This window comes from Myotis yumanensis, unplaced genomic scaffold (assembly GCF_028538775.1).
Source record: "Myotis yumanensis isolate MYYU_CA2020_CCGP unplaced genomic scaffold, mMyoYum1.0.hap1 SCAF_14, whole genome shotgun sequence".
NCBI classification, from domain to species: Eukaryota; Metazoa; Chordata; class Mammalia; order Chiroptera; family Vespertilionidae; genus Myotis; species Myotis yumanensis.
In genome coordinates this window covers 12,233,599-12,250,645 of record NW_027223765.1, presented here as the reverse complement: position 1 = coordinate 12,250,645, position 17,047 = coordinate 12,233,599, and the positions used below count along the sequence as shown (strand labels likewise).

Below are 17,047 nucleotides of genomic sequence, written 5' to 3'. Positions count from 1 at the left end.
TTTAAGCCACTACCTTTAGGATGCTATGTTACACAGCAAAAGCTAACTGATACGTCTTGTTTGTCAGAGGAAGGAGAGAAGACTCAGAAGCCCTGCGTGTTCACTTAAAGCGCTAAAGAGTGAAGGTCATGCTGCTTTTCTTCTGGCCCTGTCTTGTCTCCCTCAGGGATCTGAACCTTTGCCTGTCTGGGATTCATTTCATTTACTTAATGTGATTTTAGAAAAACAGCAATCTGCAAATACAGACCTTCCTGGAGGAAAACCCTATAGCGGCAGAGAATCCTGTCACTAACAAGCATCTAATAAGCACCAGCCAGGGCCTTCAGCCCCGCTGTGGCTCGTGGACTTTTTAAAGGTTAGAATTTGGTGCCTCGAGGGTGCAGCGTGAGGGTTTGTATCTCTAAGAAGTTCACCTGGTATTCCCATCTTCAGAGAGATTTGGGACACTCTGCATTAGAGAAGTAGCTCTCAAACTGCTCGACATGTTAAAACCACCAGGGAGCTTTAAAAAAAACACCAATATGCAGAACATTTATATCAGATTATCAAGGGCTGACATCCGGGCATCAGTGTTTCTTAAAACTTCCCAGGTGAGACCAGTGTGCAGCAAAGCGGTCCCTGTGCTGAGGTCTGTGACTGATGGGTAAGCAGCTGGCTTTCTCTCCATTTGCATGAACATTCCCTTCAAACAGCTTGTGTTTCTGATAATGACCGTGGACTTATTTCAGTGCACACGAAATGCTGCCCTGCAGACTCCTTTATGGTTTTTCTCCTCATCACTCAGCTGATTTCCCAGGAGGAAGTTGAGTTTTCCTTCCTATGATCAGTTTCCTAAATCCTATACATTCCATTTGGGGGAAAAGGAATGTGGTTTTTTTTTTCCTTTTCAGTGTGCTGACTACCATGAAGAGAGACAGAAGGGTAGGCTGTATCAGTGACTGTAACAGACACGTTCAGGGGTTGCTCACATTCCCTAGATCAGTGATGGCGAACCTATGACACGCGTGTCAGAGGTAACAGGCGAACTCATTTTTTTGGTTGATTTTTCTTTGTTAAGTGGCATTTAAATATGTAAAATCAATATAAAAAATATACATCTTTGTTTTACTATGGTTGCAAATATCAAAAAATTTCTATATGTGACACGGCACCAGAGTTAAGTTAGGGTTTTTCAAAATGCTGGCACGCCGAGCTCAAAAGGTTCGCCATCACTGCCCTAGATACCTTTACCCTGCCCATGCACGGGGCTCCTGGTGGGCACCTGTGCACCTGGGTTGGAGGGTGGCACCCAGGCTACTGGGACCCTTTGCCTGTGCACATCAGAAACCAGAGGAGCCCAGGAATTCACATCTCCCTGAAGCAGCCCTTAGCCCATGACTGACAGGTGCATTGGTATAAATACCCCTGCTCTCGCACATGAGCCAAAGTTACCCCCACCCCCCACCTCAACACCACTGTGGACTCTGCTTAGTATTTCACTATTGCTTGGTCTGCTTCCTTTTCCTGTTCCCTTCTCCACTGTATTATTGGCTTTTCTTTGGAAGTCTCCCCGATACGCCCTGTTGAGTGAATCCTCAACTCAAGGTCAGCTTCTAGAGAACACAACCTAAGGTGGCAAACCCCACGGCCACACCCTCCAGAACCTCGACAAAGGCTCTGGCACTGACCTTCATCCTTAATACAAAGGGCATTGTATGTGCCGCCAGGAGCCGGGTTGCTCTCAATCCTCACATCCACAGCTTTCATGATGTGCTGTTCGCCACTCCCCTTGCTGCACACGGTTGTCCTGAAATAGACAAAGAAGACAGAAAAAAAAAAAGATGAAAATTTTAGAAGAAAGGGTAGGAGAACTGACAGCTTGGAAGCAGCAGATATTTCTCTGATTCAGGAGCTTTGGCTGAAAGCATCAGAAACATTCTCCCCAAACAAAGGTCTAAAGTCAGGAAGACATAGGTGATGCTTAAGGTGAGGTCGTATGTATGAATTCAAGTTTCAGAGGCCATACATACATTGTGTATCTCTTCTAGTATATGTGGGTGTTTTTTTTTAATTTCATAAAATTCTGCTCTTCTCGGTTTGTTTTGCTCTTCATGTTCATATTTCTTTAGATGAATCATTAGTCATGAACCCTAAGCCTTTCCCCTCTTCTAACAGGAGCATTTAAATGCTTTACATTTCCCTCTAGGTATAGCTTTTGTAGCATCCCATGGGTTTGAGTATGTTATAATTTTAATATCATACACCTCTACTTATATGCTAATTTCCATTATAATTTATTTTTGTCCCATGGTTTATTTAGGAATACTGTATCTTTTTAAAACAGCAAATAGTAGAATTTTTAAAAATTCAAATTATAATCTTTGTTTTCTAATTGGAGTATCTCATCTACTTAATTTAATCACAGATCTCTTTGAATTTAAGTCTGCCATCTTTCTACTGGTTCTGCTCATTCTTTCTTCCTTTCTCCCTCTTTTCTTTTTCCCATTTTGATTGCTTTAATTATGTTCTTGGCATTCTCTTTCCTCTGTATTGGTTTGGAAGTTATATATCCTTTTACTATTTTTTTAGTGGCTACCCCAGAAGTTATAACATGTTTCCTCTACTTACTAAAATTTAATATTACTTTTATCTTCTTCCCCAATGACATAACTTAAAATACTTAAAATACTATGTACTAACATATTTAAAATACTTCCTGGTTGATAATACCATTTTTTTAGTATTTAGTATTATCATTACCACTTTATGGAATTATGTAATTTCAGTTTACCCCCACCTCCATTTACTCTTTCCATTCATCATTTTTTTGCATCTGCAACCTTCCACCTGTAATTATTTTCCTCCTGCCTTTACCGTTTCTTTTAGTGTAGGTCCAATTTGATGAATTTTCTTACCTTTTGTATGAAAATGTCTATTTTTTCTTTGTTCTTAGAAAATATCCTCACTGAGTATAGAATTCTAGGCTGGCAGTAATTTTATTTTAACACTTTGAAGGTATCATTCAATTATCTTTGGGCTTTTATTGTTGCTCCTTTGAAGTACTTTTTCTTATTATTACTTTTAATATTTTTTTCTTCGTATTTGACTCTAATCAGATGTGCCAAGTTGTGAATTTCTTTTTGTTTGTCCTACTTGGGCTTTGTAAGGCTTTTGAATCTGTGCCTGGATGTTTTTCTTCAACTCTGGATAAGTCTCATATTACTTTTCCTTCTCTTCTCCTTTTGGAATTCAAATCACATACATCTTCTTTGCCTTTTAACCTTTCTTCTAAAAATTTCATCTTTTTTTTTTTTAATTCTGAACATCTTCCTCTAAAATATCTTTCAGTTCACTAATTTTTTCTTTGGCTCTTTTTTTTTTTTTTTTTTTTTTTTTTTTTTTTTATAATAATTTTTATTTCTTAAAGTATTACAAAGAGTGTTACATATGTCTCCTTTTTCCCCCCCATGACATTCCCTCGGCCCCTACCCCCCGCCCCCCCCCGTCCCGTGTCTTGTGTCCATTGGTTAATCTTATATGCATGCATATAGGTCCTTCAGTTGGTCTCTTAATCCCCCCCCCAACCCTCCCCAGGCTCCCCATTGTAGTTTAACATTCTGTTCAATGTTGCTCTGCTTCTGTATCTACACCTGTTCATCAGTCCATACTGGTCCCCTTTATTTGTCCCAGCCTCACTGGAGCAGTCTCAACCTCACCAGGGCCGTCTGAGCCTCACCAGGGCCGTTTCAACCTCACCGGGGTCGTCCCTACCACACGGGGGCCGTTTCAACCTCACCGGGGTTGTCCCTACCACGCCGGGGCCATTTCGACCTGACTGGGGTCGTCCCTACCTCACGGGGGCTGTTTCAACCTGACCGGGGTTGTCCCTACCACGCCGGGGCCATTTCGACCTGACTGGGGTCGTCCCTACCTCACGGGGGCTGTTTCAACCTCACCGGGGTCGTCCCTACCTCACGGGGGCCGTTTCAACCTGACCGGGGTTGTCCCTACCACGCCGGGGCCGTTTCGACCTGACTGGGGTCGTCCCTACCTCACGGGGGCCGTTTCAACCTCACCGGGGTTGTCCCTACCACACCGGGGCCGTTTCAACCTCACCGGGGTCGTCCCTACCACACCGGGGCCGTTTCGACCTGACTGGGGTCGTCCCTACCTCACGGGGGCTGTTTCAACCTCACCGGGGTTGTCCCTACCACGCCGGGGCCGTTTCGACCTGACTGGGGTCGTCCCTACCTCACGGGGGCTGTTTCAACCTCACCGAGGTCGTCCCTACCACACCGGGGCCGTTTCGACCTGACTGGGGTCGTCCCTACCTCACGGGGGCTGTTTCAACCTCACCGGGGTCGTCCCTACCACACCGGGGCCGTTTCGACCTGACTGGGGTCGTCCCTACCTCACGGGGGCTGTTTCAACCTCACCGGGGTCGTCCCTACCTCACGGGGGCCGTTTCAACCTGACCGGGGTTGTCCCTACCACGCCGGGGCCGTTTCGACCTGACTGGGGTCGTCCCTACCTCACGGGGGCCGTTTCAACCTCACCGGGGTTGTCCCTACCACACCGGGGCCGTTTCAACCTCACCGGGGTCGTCCCTACCACACCGGGGCCGTTTCGACCTGACTGGGGTCGTCCCTACCTCACGGGGGCTGTTTCAACCTCACCGGGGTTGTCCCTACCACGCCGGGGCCGTTTCGACCTGACTGGGGTCGTCCCTACCTCACGGGGGCTGTTTCAACCTCACCGAGGTCGTCCCTACCACACCGGGGCCGTTTCGACCTGACTGGGGTCGTCCCTACCTCACGGGGGCTGTTTCAACCTCACCGGGGTCGTCCCTACCACACCGGGGCCGTTTCGACCTGACTGGGGTCGTCCCTACCTCACGGGGGCTGTTTCAACCTCACCGGGGTCGTCCCTACCTCACGGGGGCCGTTTCAACCTCACCGGGGTTGTCCCTACCACACCGGGGCTGTTTCAACCTGACCGGAGTTGTCCCTACCACGCCGGGGCCGTTTCGACCTGACTGGGGTCGTCCCTACCTCACGGGGGCTGTTTCAACCTCACCGGGGTCGTCCCTACCTCACGGGGGCCGTTTCAACCTGACCGGGGTTGTCCCTACCACGCCGGGGCCGTTTCGACCTGACTGGGGTCGTCCCTACCTCACGGGGGCTGTTTCAACCTCACCGGGGTCGTCCCTACCACACCGGGGCCGTTTCGACCTGACTGGGGTCGTCCCTACCTCACGGGGGCTGTTTCAACCTCACCAGGGTTGTCCCTACCACACCGGGGCTGTTTCAACCTGACCGGGGTTGTCCCTACCACGCCGGGGCCGTTTCGACCTGACTGGGGTCGTCCCTACCTCACGGGGGCTGTTTCAACCTCACCGGGGTCGTCCCTACCTCACGGGGGCCGTTTCAACCTGACTGGGGTTGTCCCTACCACGCCGGGGCCGTTTCGACCTGACTGGGGTCGTCCCTACCTCACAGGGGCTGTTTCAACCTCACCGGGGTCGTCCCTACCACACCGGGGCCGTTTCGACCTGACTGGGGTCGTCCCTACCTCACGGGGGCCGTTTCAACCTCACCGGGGTTGTCCCTACCACACCGGGGCCGTTTCGACCTGACCGGGGTCGTCCCTACCACACCGGGACCGTTTCAACCTCACCGGGGCCATCCCAGCCTTACCGGGGAAACAGGAAGTTTGGCCTTCTGTCCCCTGCCGGCGGCTCCCCACTAGACAAAATCTCCAGGCGTTCCTGGTGGTTGCACATCCAGCGCTCCTGCCCTCCACCAAGTGCACAGACTGCCTGTCTGCTGTCCCGCAGCGCCCCACCAGAGACTGGGACCAGTGGGCATGTTTGTGCGCTTGCTGGTACAGCAGTTCCACAGTGCCGGCCGAGTCAAGCCCAGCCCTGGCCGGCCCCGGACCCGACTCTGCCCCCCGATTGTGTCCCTCCCAGATGCAAGGAGCTGAAATCTGCAGCCTGCTGGGATGGGCTCTGTACTTGGTGCTTCAGCACATCCTACTCAGTCTCTATGCGCTTCTTTCTATGCGAGGAGTTGAAATCTGCAGTTTGTTGGGTTGGGCTCTGTACTTGGTGTCACATCCTACTCAGTCTCAATGTTCTTTCTCTCCTTCCAGTTGTAGAGCTTCCACTGGGCCAAGTTTCCCATGGTTCTGTATGATAGGTGTTTGTCTGATATTTGGTAGTTTCGATGTTGTTGTGCGAGGTAGCACGCACAGGTCTCTTCCTTATGCCGCCATCCTGGTTCTCCTGGGTCTGCTTCTTGAGTGTGTCTCTCATGGCTGCGAGCAGTTGAAGTCTGCAATTTGTTGGGATAGGCTGCAAAAGCGCAGGTGGGTCTTTTTGTGCACCTGGCACAGCTTGGATGGGGATGTAAATTGATTAGGGCTGAGTCTCAGGGAGTCGCCATGGCGGAGCAAATAGCACTGGCTGAGTCTCCGCGGCCCCTTGACTCTCTGCCAGGGCTTTGTGTCCCCCAGTGCCGGCGAGCAGCTGTGCAACAGAGTCTCCCTCGCTTTCTGATGGCTGCAAGGCCGTGCTGCCTCTCCCCGTAGGGTCTGGTGCTTCATGATCCCGCCTGAACCAGCTCAGTGGATTTGAAAGTTTGCAGAAGAAGGCGCAGCCCAGATGGGAATGTAAATTGCGTAGGGCGGGATCACAGGGAGTCGCCGGGGCGGAGACTCAGTGGCCCCTTGCCTATCCAGGACACCAGGACTTTGCGTCCCCCAGTGCCGGCGAGCAGCCGAGCGCCAGAGCCTCCCTCGCTTCCTGACCGCTGGAAGGCCGTGCCGTCTCTCGCCTTGGGGCCTGGGGCCTCAGAGACCCGCCCGAACCAGCTCAGTGGATTTGAGAGTTTGTAAAAGCACAGTCATTCCCTCTTGTGCCTCTGGCACAGCCCTGAGGGTAGGGCGGGGTCACCGGGAGTCACCAGCATGGATGAAATAGCGATGGCGGCGTCTCCGCGCCTCTCGCCTCTCCGGGACACCAGGACTTCTTGTCCCTCGGTGCCGGCGAGCAGCCGCGTATCAGAGCTTCCCTCGCTCTCCGACCACTGCAAGGCCGTGGCCGCCTCTCCCTGTGGGATCTGGGGCCTCAGAGACCCGCCCCGAGCAAGCCCAGAGGATTCGAGGGTTCGTAAAAAACCGAGAATCCATTTGCAGCCCGCGTGGCGTGTGACTGCGTACCTCTGGTTTTGGTGCCTCCGTAGCTCCCACTCAGTCTCACTGCGCTTCTTTCTTTTCCTCCAGTTGTAGATCTCCCACTGGGCCAACTTCCCCATGGTTCTGAGTGGCGGTTGTTTACTTCATAGTTGATAGTTTCAATGATGCTGTGAGAGAGCAGCACACACAGGTCCGCTCCCTACGCCGCCATCTTGGTTCAAATATCTCTTTGGCTCTTTTTAATCAGCTGTTAGAACCATCTATTACATTCTTAATTTCAGTGATTATATTTTTCATTCTAGGTTTTCCATTTGGTTATTTTTATAGTTTTCAGTCTTCTGCCAAAATTACCTTTCTTGGCTCTGTATCTCTGAACCCTCTAAAGAGTTATTTTAAAGAGTGCATCTACCACTGCTAATACCTAGATTTTCTACTGGCTATTTTTGTTCTTGTTGGCTTAGCTTCTCATGAGACTGGTTATTTTATATTGTGTGACAAACCTTATGCTTGCTAAAATTATTTGTGGAAATCAACTGCCTACGATAATGTTTTCTCCCTCTAGAAATGATTTTTATTTTATTTTATTTTTTTAATTATTTTTTTTATTTTTATTGATTTTTTACAGAGACGAAGGGAGAGAGATAGAGAGTCAGAAACATCGATGAGAGAGAAACATCAATCAGCTGCCTCCTGCACATCTCCCACTGGGGATGTGCCCGCAACCCAGGCACATGCCCTTGACCGGAATCAAACCTGGGACCCTTGAGTCCGCAGGCCGACGCTCCATCCACTGAGCCAAACTGGTTTCGGCTAGAAATGATTTTTAAAATCAGTTCTGCTAGCTACCCAGGGCACTGGGACTCCAGTATCATCTTAACCCAAATTCATGGATTAAGTTACAAGGATTTAAAGCTATGCTGCAGCTCCTCTGAGGACCTGTGTGCTTCTTGCAGTTTACTCCTACAGCCTTTGCAATGTTCCAACCCAAAGCAAAGGACTCCCTAGGCCCCCACCTGCACAAAACCTGAATTCAAATCTCTGTCCTCCTAGTCCTACAAGGCTATTGAAATTGCTAACCAGCTTTTCAGCCACCCTTCATTAGAATCTGCAACATCACCGAGGAGACAAGTGGTCCCAAATTTTGTATTCTCTAGACCTCTTTCTCTGGATTTATGTATATACTTAAAATAAATTCATGGAGACACAGATCCCATTTATTATCTGTCTACTATGCCACCAATTGCAGGATGCACTGTGCATTGAACAATTGGTTTTTGGTAGGGAAGGGGGAAGGCTGTGACTGAAAAACCCACAGTGAAATGTACATACTAATGGTTAGATACTTCTTGGTTCCAGTAACATTAAAATGGAAAACCTATTTTTAATATGTTATGAAGTAAATATATCAAGTTAAGTATGAGTGCTTTATAAAGAATTATCATCGTGCCGAAACTGGTTTGGCTCAGTGGATAGAGCGTCGGCTTGCGGACTGAAAGGTCCCAGGTTCTATTCCGGTCAAGGGCATGTACCTGGGTTGCGGGCACATCCCCGGTAGGAGATGTGCAGGAGGCAGCTGATTGATGTCTCTCTCATCGATGTTTCTAACTCTCTATCTCTCTCCCTTCCTCTCTGTAAAAAATCAATAAAATATATTTAAAAAAAAAAAAAAAGAATTATCATCGTAGCAATGTAGAGACCCTCCAAGATGTGTTAACACTTTACAGCAAACCCAGGGAGAATGGACCTTTCCAATGACTCAGTCCTGACCTGTAATGCCCGGGAGACCTAAGCCTGGCTCTGAGCGGGCTCTTCAGAATCGCTGAATACCCTAGTTATCTGATGCCATGATGGTGACAGAATTATGAGAAATACCCACACTTGACGACATAATGGAAAAATGCATGCACAGGACATACTTTGTGTATTTAGGAATCTGGATGTAAACATATAAGGCAGAGAGAGTCACAGTTTCAGATCCACGGACAAGTTATGGATGAGACCTCACGTGTCCTCTCTGCTCAATTGCTGCTTCACATGTAGCACATGGAGATGTGAGTCAGCACGGCCGTGTGTGTTTTCTGTGGCCATCTGCCAGCCAGACATCTTCGGGGTCATTGTCTTGCTCTTGGAGCCCATTTCTCAGTGGAACGGCCTCCTGCCTTCTCTCAGTCTAAAGAAGCAGTTAGCAGCATTAATGGGATGTTTTCTCCTAGCTGACCACAGGAATGACTTCTCCACAGGACTCCACGGGTCAGGAACTCAGACAGGGCACAATGAGATGGCTTGTCTCCGCTCCATAATGTCTAAGAACCTGAGCTGGGGAGACTCATAGGCTGGTGACAACTCCGCAGTTGAGGGCTGGAATCACCTGGCACCTTCCCTCACATTTCCGGCAGTTAGTGGTGGCTGCTGGCCAGGACATTGGTTGGGGCTATTGGTGAAAGAACCGCTTTGGGGCATCTGGGCTGGGCTTCCTGGCAGCATCTCAGGACAGACTTCTTACATGGCCTCTCAAAAGTGAGAGTCCTCAGAAATCCAGACTTGATCTCAGATCATCACATAGGATCACGCCTGCTGTATTCTATTGCTCCTGGCAATACTCCGCTGGGCATGATTCAAAGGGAGAAGACACAGACCCCACTTCTCAATGGAAGCAACGTGAAAGAATCCGTGGCCATATTTTCACACTCCAGACCATCTTCCTATCCCTATGTGTGCAGATGCATATCCACAGAGAAGAACAGATAAAGAACATATACCAGACAGTTACCTCCGAGGTGGGGAAGAAGAGACAAACTCACTTTGTACTTTATACATACCTGTATTATTTGAAAATTTTTTACAAGCATTATTATTTTTGTAATTTAATAAGGAAATTCAAAATAACCAAGTCAGGGGGAATAAACTGATAGAACTGCAGGGAAAAAAAATTTTTTTTTATATGAGAATTCAAAACAAGAATGCCCTGGAAGCCACTGCCCACTGCATTTTGCCTATTCTGACACCTCATTAAAACAATTATTTAGCCCCCATAGGAGCCCTGGTGGGGCAGCCGGATGAGTTGGATGGACAGCTAGCCCGGCTCATCTGACTTACCCCAGGGTGCCGTCTGCCAGCCAGCCCGTGGCGCACACCGCGGAGGTGCAGTCCTGCACCACCCTCCGCAGCTCCTCCGCAGACACCAGGTGAGCACCCCTGCTCTTGCAGGAAAGCCGAGCCGCCTCCAGGTCCAGCTCCTGAGAGCCGTTCTGAGACTCCAGCACGAAGAGCTTCCCTGTGTGGGGACAAGCACGAGCACAGGCTGATCGGGGACCCATGGAATGTAAGCTCAGCACACTCACTCTCTAGCAGACACCTGCTACAACTGTAGTTTTCTACTTGCCCCAAGACCCAGCTGCAGCAACTACCCCATGGCACGCATCCCTGGGACTAGGCGTTGACAATCACACTGGTGTTTTAACCCATTTTTCCCTCTTCTTTTTTAAAAAGGGTGGAGGAGGCCCAAGGGGGTGGAAATGGGGGACATCTGTAATACTGTCAATAATAATAATAATAATAATAATAATAATAATAGAACCATCTGCTCTGGCATGTTTTTCTGGATAAGCCCTTCAAATATTCTTTTTATTTTATTATTATTATTTTTTAATATATTTTATTGATTTTTTACAGAGAGGAAGGGAGAGGGATAGAGAGTTAGAAACATCGATGAGAGAGAAACATCCATCAGCTGCCTCCTGCACACCTCCTACTGGGGATGTGCCCACAACCAAGGTACATGCCCTTGACCAGAATCAAACCTGGGACCCTTGAGTCTGTAGGCCGACGCTCTATCCACTGAGCCAAACCGGTTAGGGCAGTGCTGGCGAACCTATAACATGCGTGTCAGAGGTGACACGCGAACTCATTTTTTTGGTTGATTTTTCTTTGTTAAATGGCATTTAAATATATAAAATAAATATCAAAAATATAAGTCTTTGTTTTACTATGGTTGCAGATATAAAAAAATTTCTATATGTGACCACAGCACCAGAGTTAAGCTAGGGTTTTTCTTTTTTTTTTTTTTTAAATATATTTTATTGATTTTTTACTGAGAGGAAGGGAGAGAGATAGAGAGTTAGAAACATCGATGAGAGAGAAACATCGATCAGCTGCCTCCTGCACACCTCCTACTGGGGATGTGCCCGCAACCCAGGTACATGCCCTTGACCGGAATCGAACCTGGGACCTTTCAGTCTGCAAGCCGACGCTCTATCCACTGAGCCAAACCGGTTTCGGCAGGGTTTTTCAAAATGCTGACACGCCAAGCTCAAAAGGTTCGCCATCACTGGGTTAGGGCCAAATATTCTTTTTAAAAAAGGTTGTTTTAAAAAAACCACGTGGCAAAGCTCAGTGCCCCGTTTCCCTGAGTTGGGTTACTTGGTGTCTAAGGCACTGATTCGGGCTTCAGCTTTGCCTTCTTTTGCCCACCCCAGCCCTGGGGTGACCGCATACATAACAGGTTGCTCCCTTTCTGTCTGACCCTGTCTCTATCACATGTCCCATTTTCTCTGCCACTCAGTTTCTTTGCTATTCCCTACTCAGACACTCTTTCTTCCCTCTCCTTGACTAGTTATACATACTCATCTTTCAGATTCTCCCACACCAAGTCAAAATCTCCTAGGATGTGCTCTCATAGTACCTCTGTCCTTTAATCTTATGTATCAAAATCACAATGTGGGAGTAGGAGGATGCTGCACGGACATGCTCCCAGGAACAAGCTGGAATTACAACTGAAATAAGGAAAGGCTTCCTGAATAATCAATGGAAAACTCACAGGAGAGAACCCTGATACCCAAGGACCGAAGGTGGAGAATGCATTGAGACTGGTAGGAGGGGCGGAGGCGCGAAAAGGCTGGCTGAGCACCCACAGATGGCAACTGAAGTCCGGAGAGATATCTCAACTGTGTGGGAGGGTGTGCCACTGAGAACTGTGTGATATAATCCCGAAGCTGGGCTCTCCAGCAGAGAGCACCAAACTGAGGAGGGTACCTACATAACCTCTAGCTGTGAAAAGCGGTGGGGTGCTGTCTGCCAGGGAGTGGCAGCTGAAAGTTTGGGCACCCTCTTAAAGGGCCAATGCACATAAATTCCCTGTGGAGCCACCCTCCTTGTGCTCTGTCAGAGGGAGGGTGAAGTGGACTAGAGCTGTGAGAGCAGAACCCAGGACTGGGGACTCAGGGGATAGAGCTCAGAAGGCAGACACCCCAGGTTTCCTGGGCTGAGTCATTCCCTCACACAGCAGAGGACATCTTTCCCACATACACATCTGCCTTGCCTGGGGGGAAGACAGTCGACATACCTAATTGGAAAATACCTTGCCCTGAGGCCACTTAAGAGATTAAAAGAAACAGCCTCCAGGCAGAAGCAACTGCCCCACCCTTTTGAAAAAATTCTCACCACAACTGAGGATGATTGCCTGGGGGCAATTCAAGTCGGTATCCTATCAGTCTGTAGACAGAGGCGGTCTCTGAAGGCTTTGAGTCCTTGCCTGATCCAATTAGTCAGAAACAGCATTTAACACTGTTCTGCACTAGAGATAGAGAGGTACACTAGAGATTTTAGGATCTACCTAAAACATAGTCACAAACCCAAACAGACAACCAAAATGAGGAAACAAAGAAATGACTCCCAAATGAAAGAACGAGTGAATTCTCCAGAAGAAGAGATAAATGAAGCAGAGATAAGAAATTTATCTGAAACAGAGTTCAGAGTAATGATGTTAAAAATGCTTAACAGTATGAAAAAAGATATAGTAACTATGAAAAAAGAACAGTCCGAGATAAAGAATGACATAACACATTGGAAGGAATACACAGCAGATTAGGGGAAGCTGAAGATCGAATCAGTGAATTAGAAGACAGGGTTGAAAATATCACTCAATTAGAGAACCAAAAAAGAAAGAACAATTAAAAAACAGGAGGACAGCTTAAGGGAACTGTGGGACAATGTGAAACGTAGCAATATTAGAATGGTAAGTGTGCCAGAAGAGGCAGAAAGGGAGAAAGGAATAGAGAAGGTGTTTGAAGAAATAATGGTAGAAAACTTCCCTAACCTGGTAAAGGAATAAGTCACACAAGTTCAGGAGGCACAGAGAACCCCAAACAAGAGGAACCCAAACAGACCCACGCCCAAACACATCATAATTAAAATGCCAAAAAATTAAAGATAGAATTTTAAAGGCAGCAAGAGAAAAGAAAACTTACCTACAAAGGAGCTCTCATAAGGCTCACACCTGATTTCTCATCAGAAACTCTACAGGCCAGAAGGGAATGGCATGAAGTACTCAAGGTAATGGAAAGCAGGGATCTGAGACCAAGATTACTATATCCAGCACAGCTATCATTCAAAATAGAGAGTCAAATAAAGAGCTTCCCAGACAAAAAAAAAAAACAGGCTAAAAGGAGTTCATCACCACCAAGCCAGCATTACAAGAAATGCTAAAGGGATTGCTGTCAGGGATTGCTGAGAAGAAGAAACAGAGAGAAATCTAGCCATACAGAATTAAAATGGCTATAAATATGTACTTCTCAATAATAACCCTAAATGTAAATGGATTAAATGCTCCAATCAAAAGGTGTAGGGTAGCTGAATGGATACAAAAACAGGACCCAACTAAATGCTATCTACAAGAGACCCACCTCAAAACAAAGAACACACACAGGATGAAAGTGAAGGAATGGAAAAAAATTTTCCATGCAAATGGAAAAGAAAAAAAAAGCTGGAGTAGCAATACTCATATCCAACAAACTAGACTTTAAAAGCATCATGCTAAGCGAAATAAGTTGGAGAAAGATAAATATCATATGATCTCACTCATTTGTAGACTATATTGAACAACATAAACTGATGAACAAAAATAGAGCCAGATTGGGGGGGAAATATTCTAGAATGTAATAAAAGTCATCCTGTTATTTGCAGTCTTAAAATATTTCCTACAACTTTTGTGATATGTTAGTACAGTTTTGGTAATATTATTATACTTAAAAACCTTTAAAAAGTCACAATGTCACATTTCATTCATATAATTATTTGCTTAATGCCTCTCTCTTCCATTGGATTTGATGTTCCCTGATAGCAAGAACCTGTTTCTCCTCACCATTCTATCCTCAACAGCAAGGACAATACTTAGCATATAGTAGATACTCAATAAATTACCTGTTGAATTATGAATCTTTTCCTATAATCATTACGCAAATACAGTCATTTGCATTCAGTTCATATGAAGATTTTTCAGTTTCAAAAGTACTTTAGAAGCACAGTGGTAGGTCTCTTTTGTGTATGAGATGCATATATAAATTAAATGTTTTTCATTTGAATTTACCTCATTGACTTATTTTTTTAATAAGTCCATGTTTTAATAGTCCATAGCGTTTTTGATAAGTCCAATGCTCTCTCTTCGAATGTCTGTAATGCATCACAGTTTAGAAGAACATTTCTTCGCCCTCCTTTCATTACTGTTGAACACAAATTAAATGTGGAAAGTGGTGGTAGTTAAGCATATATTTAGTAAAGAAAAGAATCCTTTCATAATGTAGGTTATAATTCTTCAATGGCTCTACTATAAAAGTTGGAGCTCAGCAAATGGAGTTTCTTGAAAGGAAGCGTGCCTATAACCTCCCACTAGGGAAGAGGGGAGAAGGAAAGATAGAATGAGAGAGAAACAGGCATTTCTGGCAAATGGTAACAAGGAAGCATGCTTGGATGCTGTTCTTACTGTCTCCTAGTCCCGTGGTCGGCAAACTGCGGCTCGCGAGCCACATTAGGCTCTTTGGCCCCTTGAGTGTGGCTCTTCCTAAGCCTTAGGAGTACCCTAATTAAGTTAATAACAGTGTACCTACCTATATAGTTTAAGTTTAAAAAATTTGGCTCTCAAAAGAAATTTCAATCGTTGTACTGTTGATATTTGGCTCTGGTGACTAACGAGTTTGCCGACCACTGTCCTAGTCCAATGATATTTCTGCCTCCCATTTTCTGTGACCCAGTTCCAGCCAGATAGACACAAAATATTGATCCATATCCATCTAGCATGGCACTTAAGCAGTTATAATGGGGTGAAACTCTAAAGCCTTGTAGATTGCAGAAATATTTCTTTAAACAGTATTAAAATGGGTACATTGTTCAAAAGTTAACACTATCTCCAATTTATTCCACTTGGATTCTTTAAAATCAGCTTAATTTTCATGACTCAATGTCAGGCAAAAGGAAAAAAATACAAAATTCAACAATGGATTGACTGCTAATAGATATGGGAATTTTTTAAATGAAATTAATTTTTAGGAATTAGATAGTGGTGATGGCTGCACAACAGAATGAATATTCTAAAAACCACTGAAGTGTACCTTTTAAAATGATAGTTTTACACAAATTATATCTCAATTAAAAATTGACAGTGATCACCAGGAGCCTTTGAAGTTAAAAATGTTTCCTAACCCTTTCTCTGAAGACATGGAGAAAAAAGACATTCAATTCTCAATTATGAGCAAAGAGTTCTTCAAGTTCGAACTTGGGACCAAGAGCACCAAAAACTCCACAAAAATGTCGGGAGGTTTTTCTTGCTTTCCTCTTCCCTAAACACCATGCTTCTTTTTGTCATCTAGTTTCACCCAACACTGTTTGCTAAACAGCAATGACACTGAAACATATGCAACGGCATCCTAAATAAGCCACAGATTTTTCTCCTGCATCAGTCTAATTTGTCTCAAGCTTGGGCTTACTAGAAACCCTTCGTAGCTTCTTTTTTTTTCGGATCTTCCTGCCCCAAATCAACAGGGTTTTGTTCCAAAATTAAAATACGGTTGAATTAGCTTTTGAAACTGAAGTGATAATAAGGCTGTGATCTGCTGATTTAAGGGAACTACTGAAAGCTCAATTCCGTTCAGAAAACAAACAAACAAAAAACAAAAACAAGAAAAGGTGGGCCAGTTTTCAGGACCTGCAGTAATCTGGTCCTTACTTATATGGAGCCTCTTGTCCAATGACATCCTCACCTGGCAGTCTGGTTCCAGCCACTCCATCATTTATCCCATTTTCCCTGCCACTCGCAGCACAGGGCCTTTGCACGTGCTGTCCCCTCTACCCCAGGCCACTCTTCTCTCCCCTTTGCCTCGTTGATTCCCACTCATCTTTCGGGTCTTCCTGGACCAAGCTAAAATCACTGGCCTTCCCTCAGGAAGCACATTTAATCCCCGTGGAAAATTACCTCTCTGCAGAGGAGGGGTCTAGGGCACTCCAGACTTGATTTCATGTTAAAGACCTTTCATGCAGATCGTGGGAAAGCTCGTGGCGGGACTGCAGGACCAATGCCCTGGCTTTCTCCGATATGCGATGGAAGGATTTGGGAGCTCAAGGGAGGCGTCTGGGCGAGCTGAGACTCGGTGGCCCGGGAGAGGATGCAGGGTCGCGGGACGCCGCTCACCTCGCTCTCTCCCAGGCTTCAGGTTTTCCGGGGCTCGTCGGGATGGGCAACCCAGCGAGCTTCGCTTTCCCAAACCCCACGCGCCACCCCGGACCCCGCCGCCTCCCGGACACTCACCATCCGCCCTCACGGAGAGGCGCGGCAGACCCAGCAGGAGCAGCGCCGCCGTCCAGAGCCGGGCGCGGGGGCCGGGTCCCTGGGCGGCCATGGTCTGGGCGTCCATGGGCGGGCGGGCTCGGTGCGGGCGCCGGCTGCCTGGGCTCGGGGCTGCCTGCGATCGGGGCTGCCTGCGATCGGGGGTGCTTGGGCCACCGCCCGGCGAGCGCCACTCGACTCCGCGCGCTGCGCTCTGCTCGCGTCTCAGGCTTCGCGCCCGGCGCGCGGAGAGGGAGGAGCGCGGACAGCCCGGGAGGC

At 47.0% G+C, this 17,047-nt stretch overlaps 1 protein-coding gene across 1 annotated transcript in view; it reads right to left on the bottom strand.

The window, feature by feature from the left end:
• The window catches only part of SUSD5 (sushi domain containing 5), a 41,898-nt gene extending 25,042 nt beyond the window's left edge, over positions 1-16,856 (bottom strand). The window contains exons 1-3 of the mRNA XM_070391458.1: positions 16,751-16,856; positions 10,273-10,450; positions 1,668-1,786 (exon numbers count right to left, since the gene is read on the bottom strand). Of these exons, the coding sequence (XP_070247559.1) occupies positions 1,668-1,786; positions 10,273-10,450; positions 16,751-16,856 (403 nt within the window). The remainder of the gene's footprint in view (positions 1-1,667; positions 1,787-10,272; positions 10,451-16,750) is intronic.
• Between the last annotated feature and the right edge of the window lie 191 nt (positions 16,857-17,047).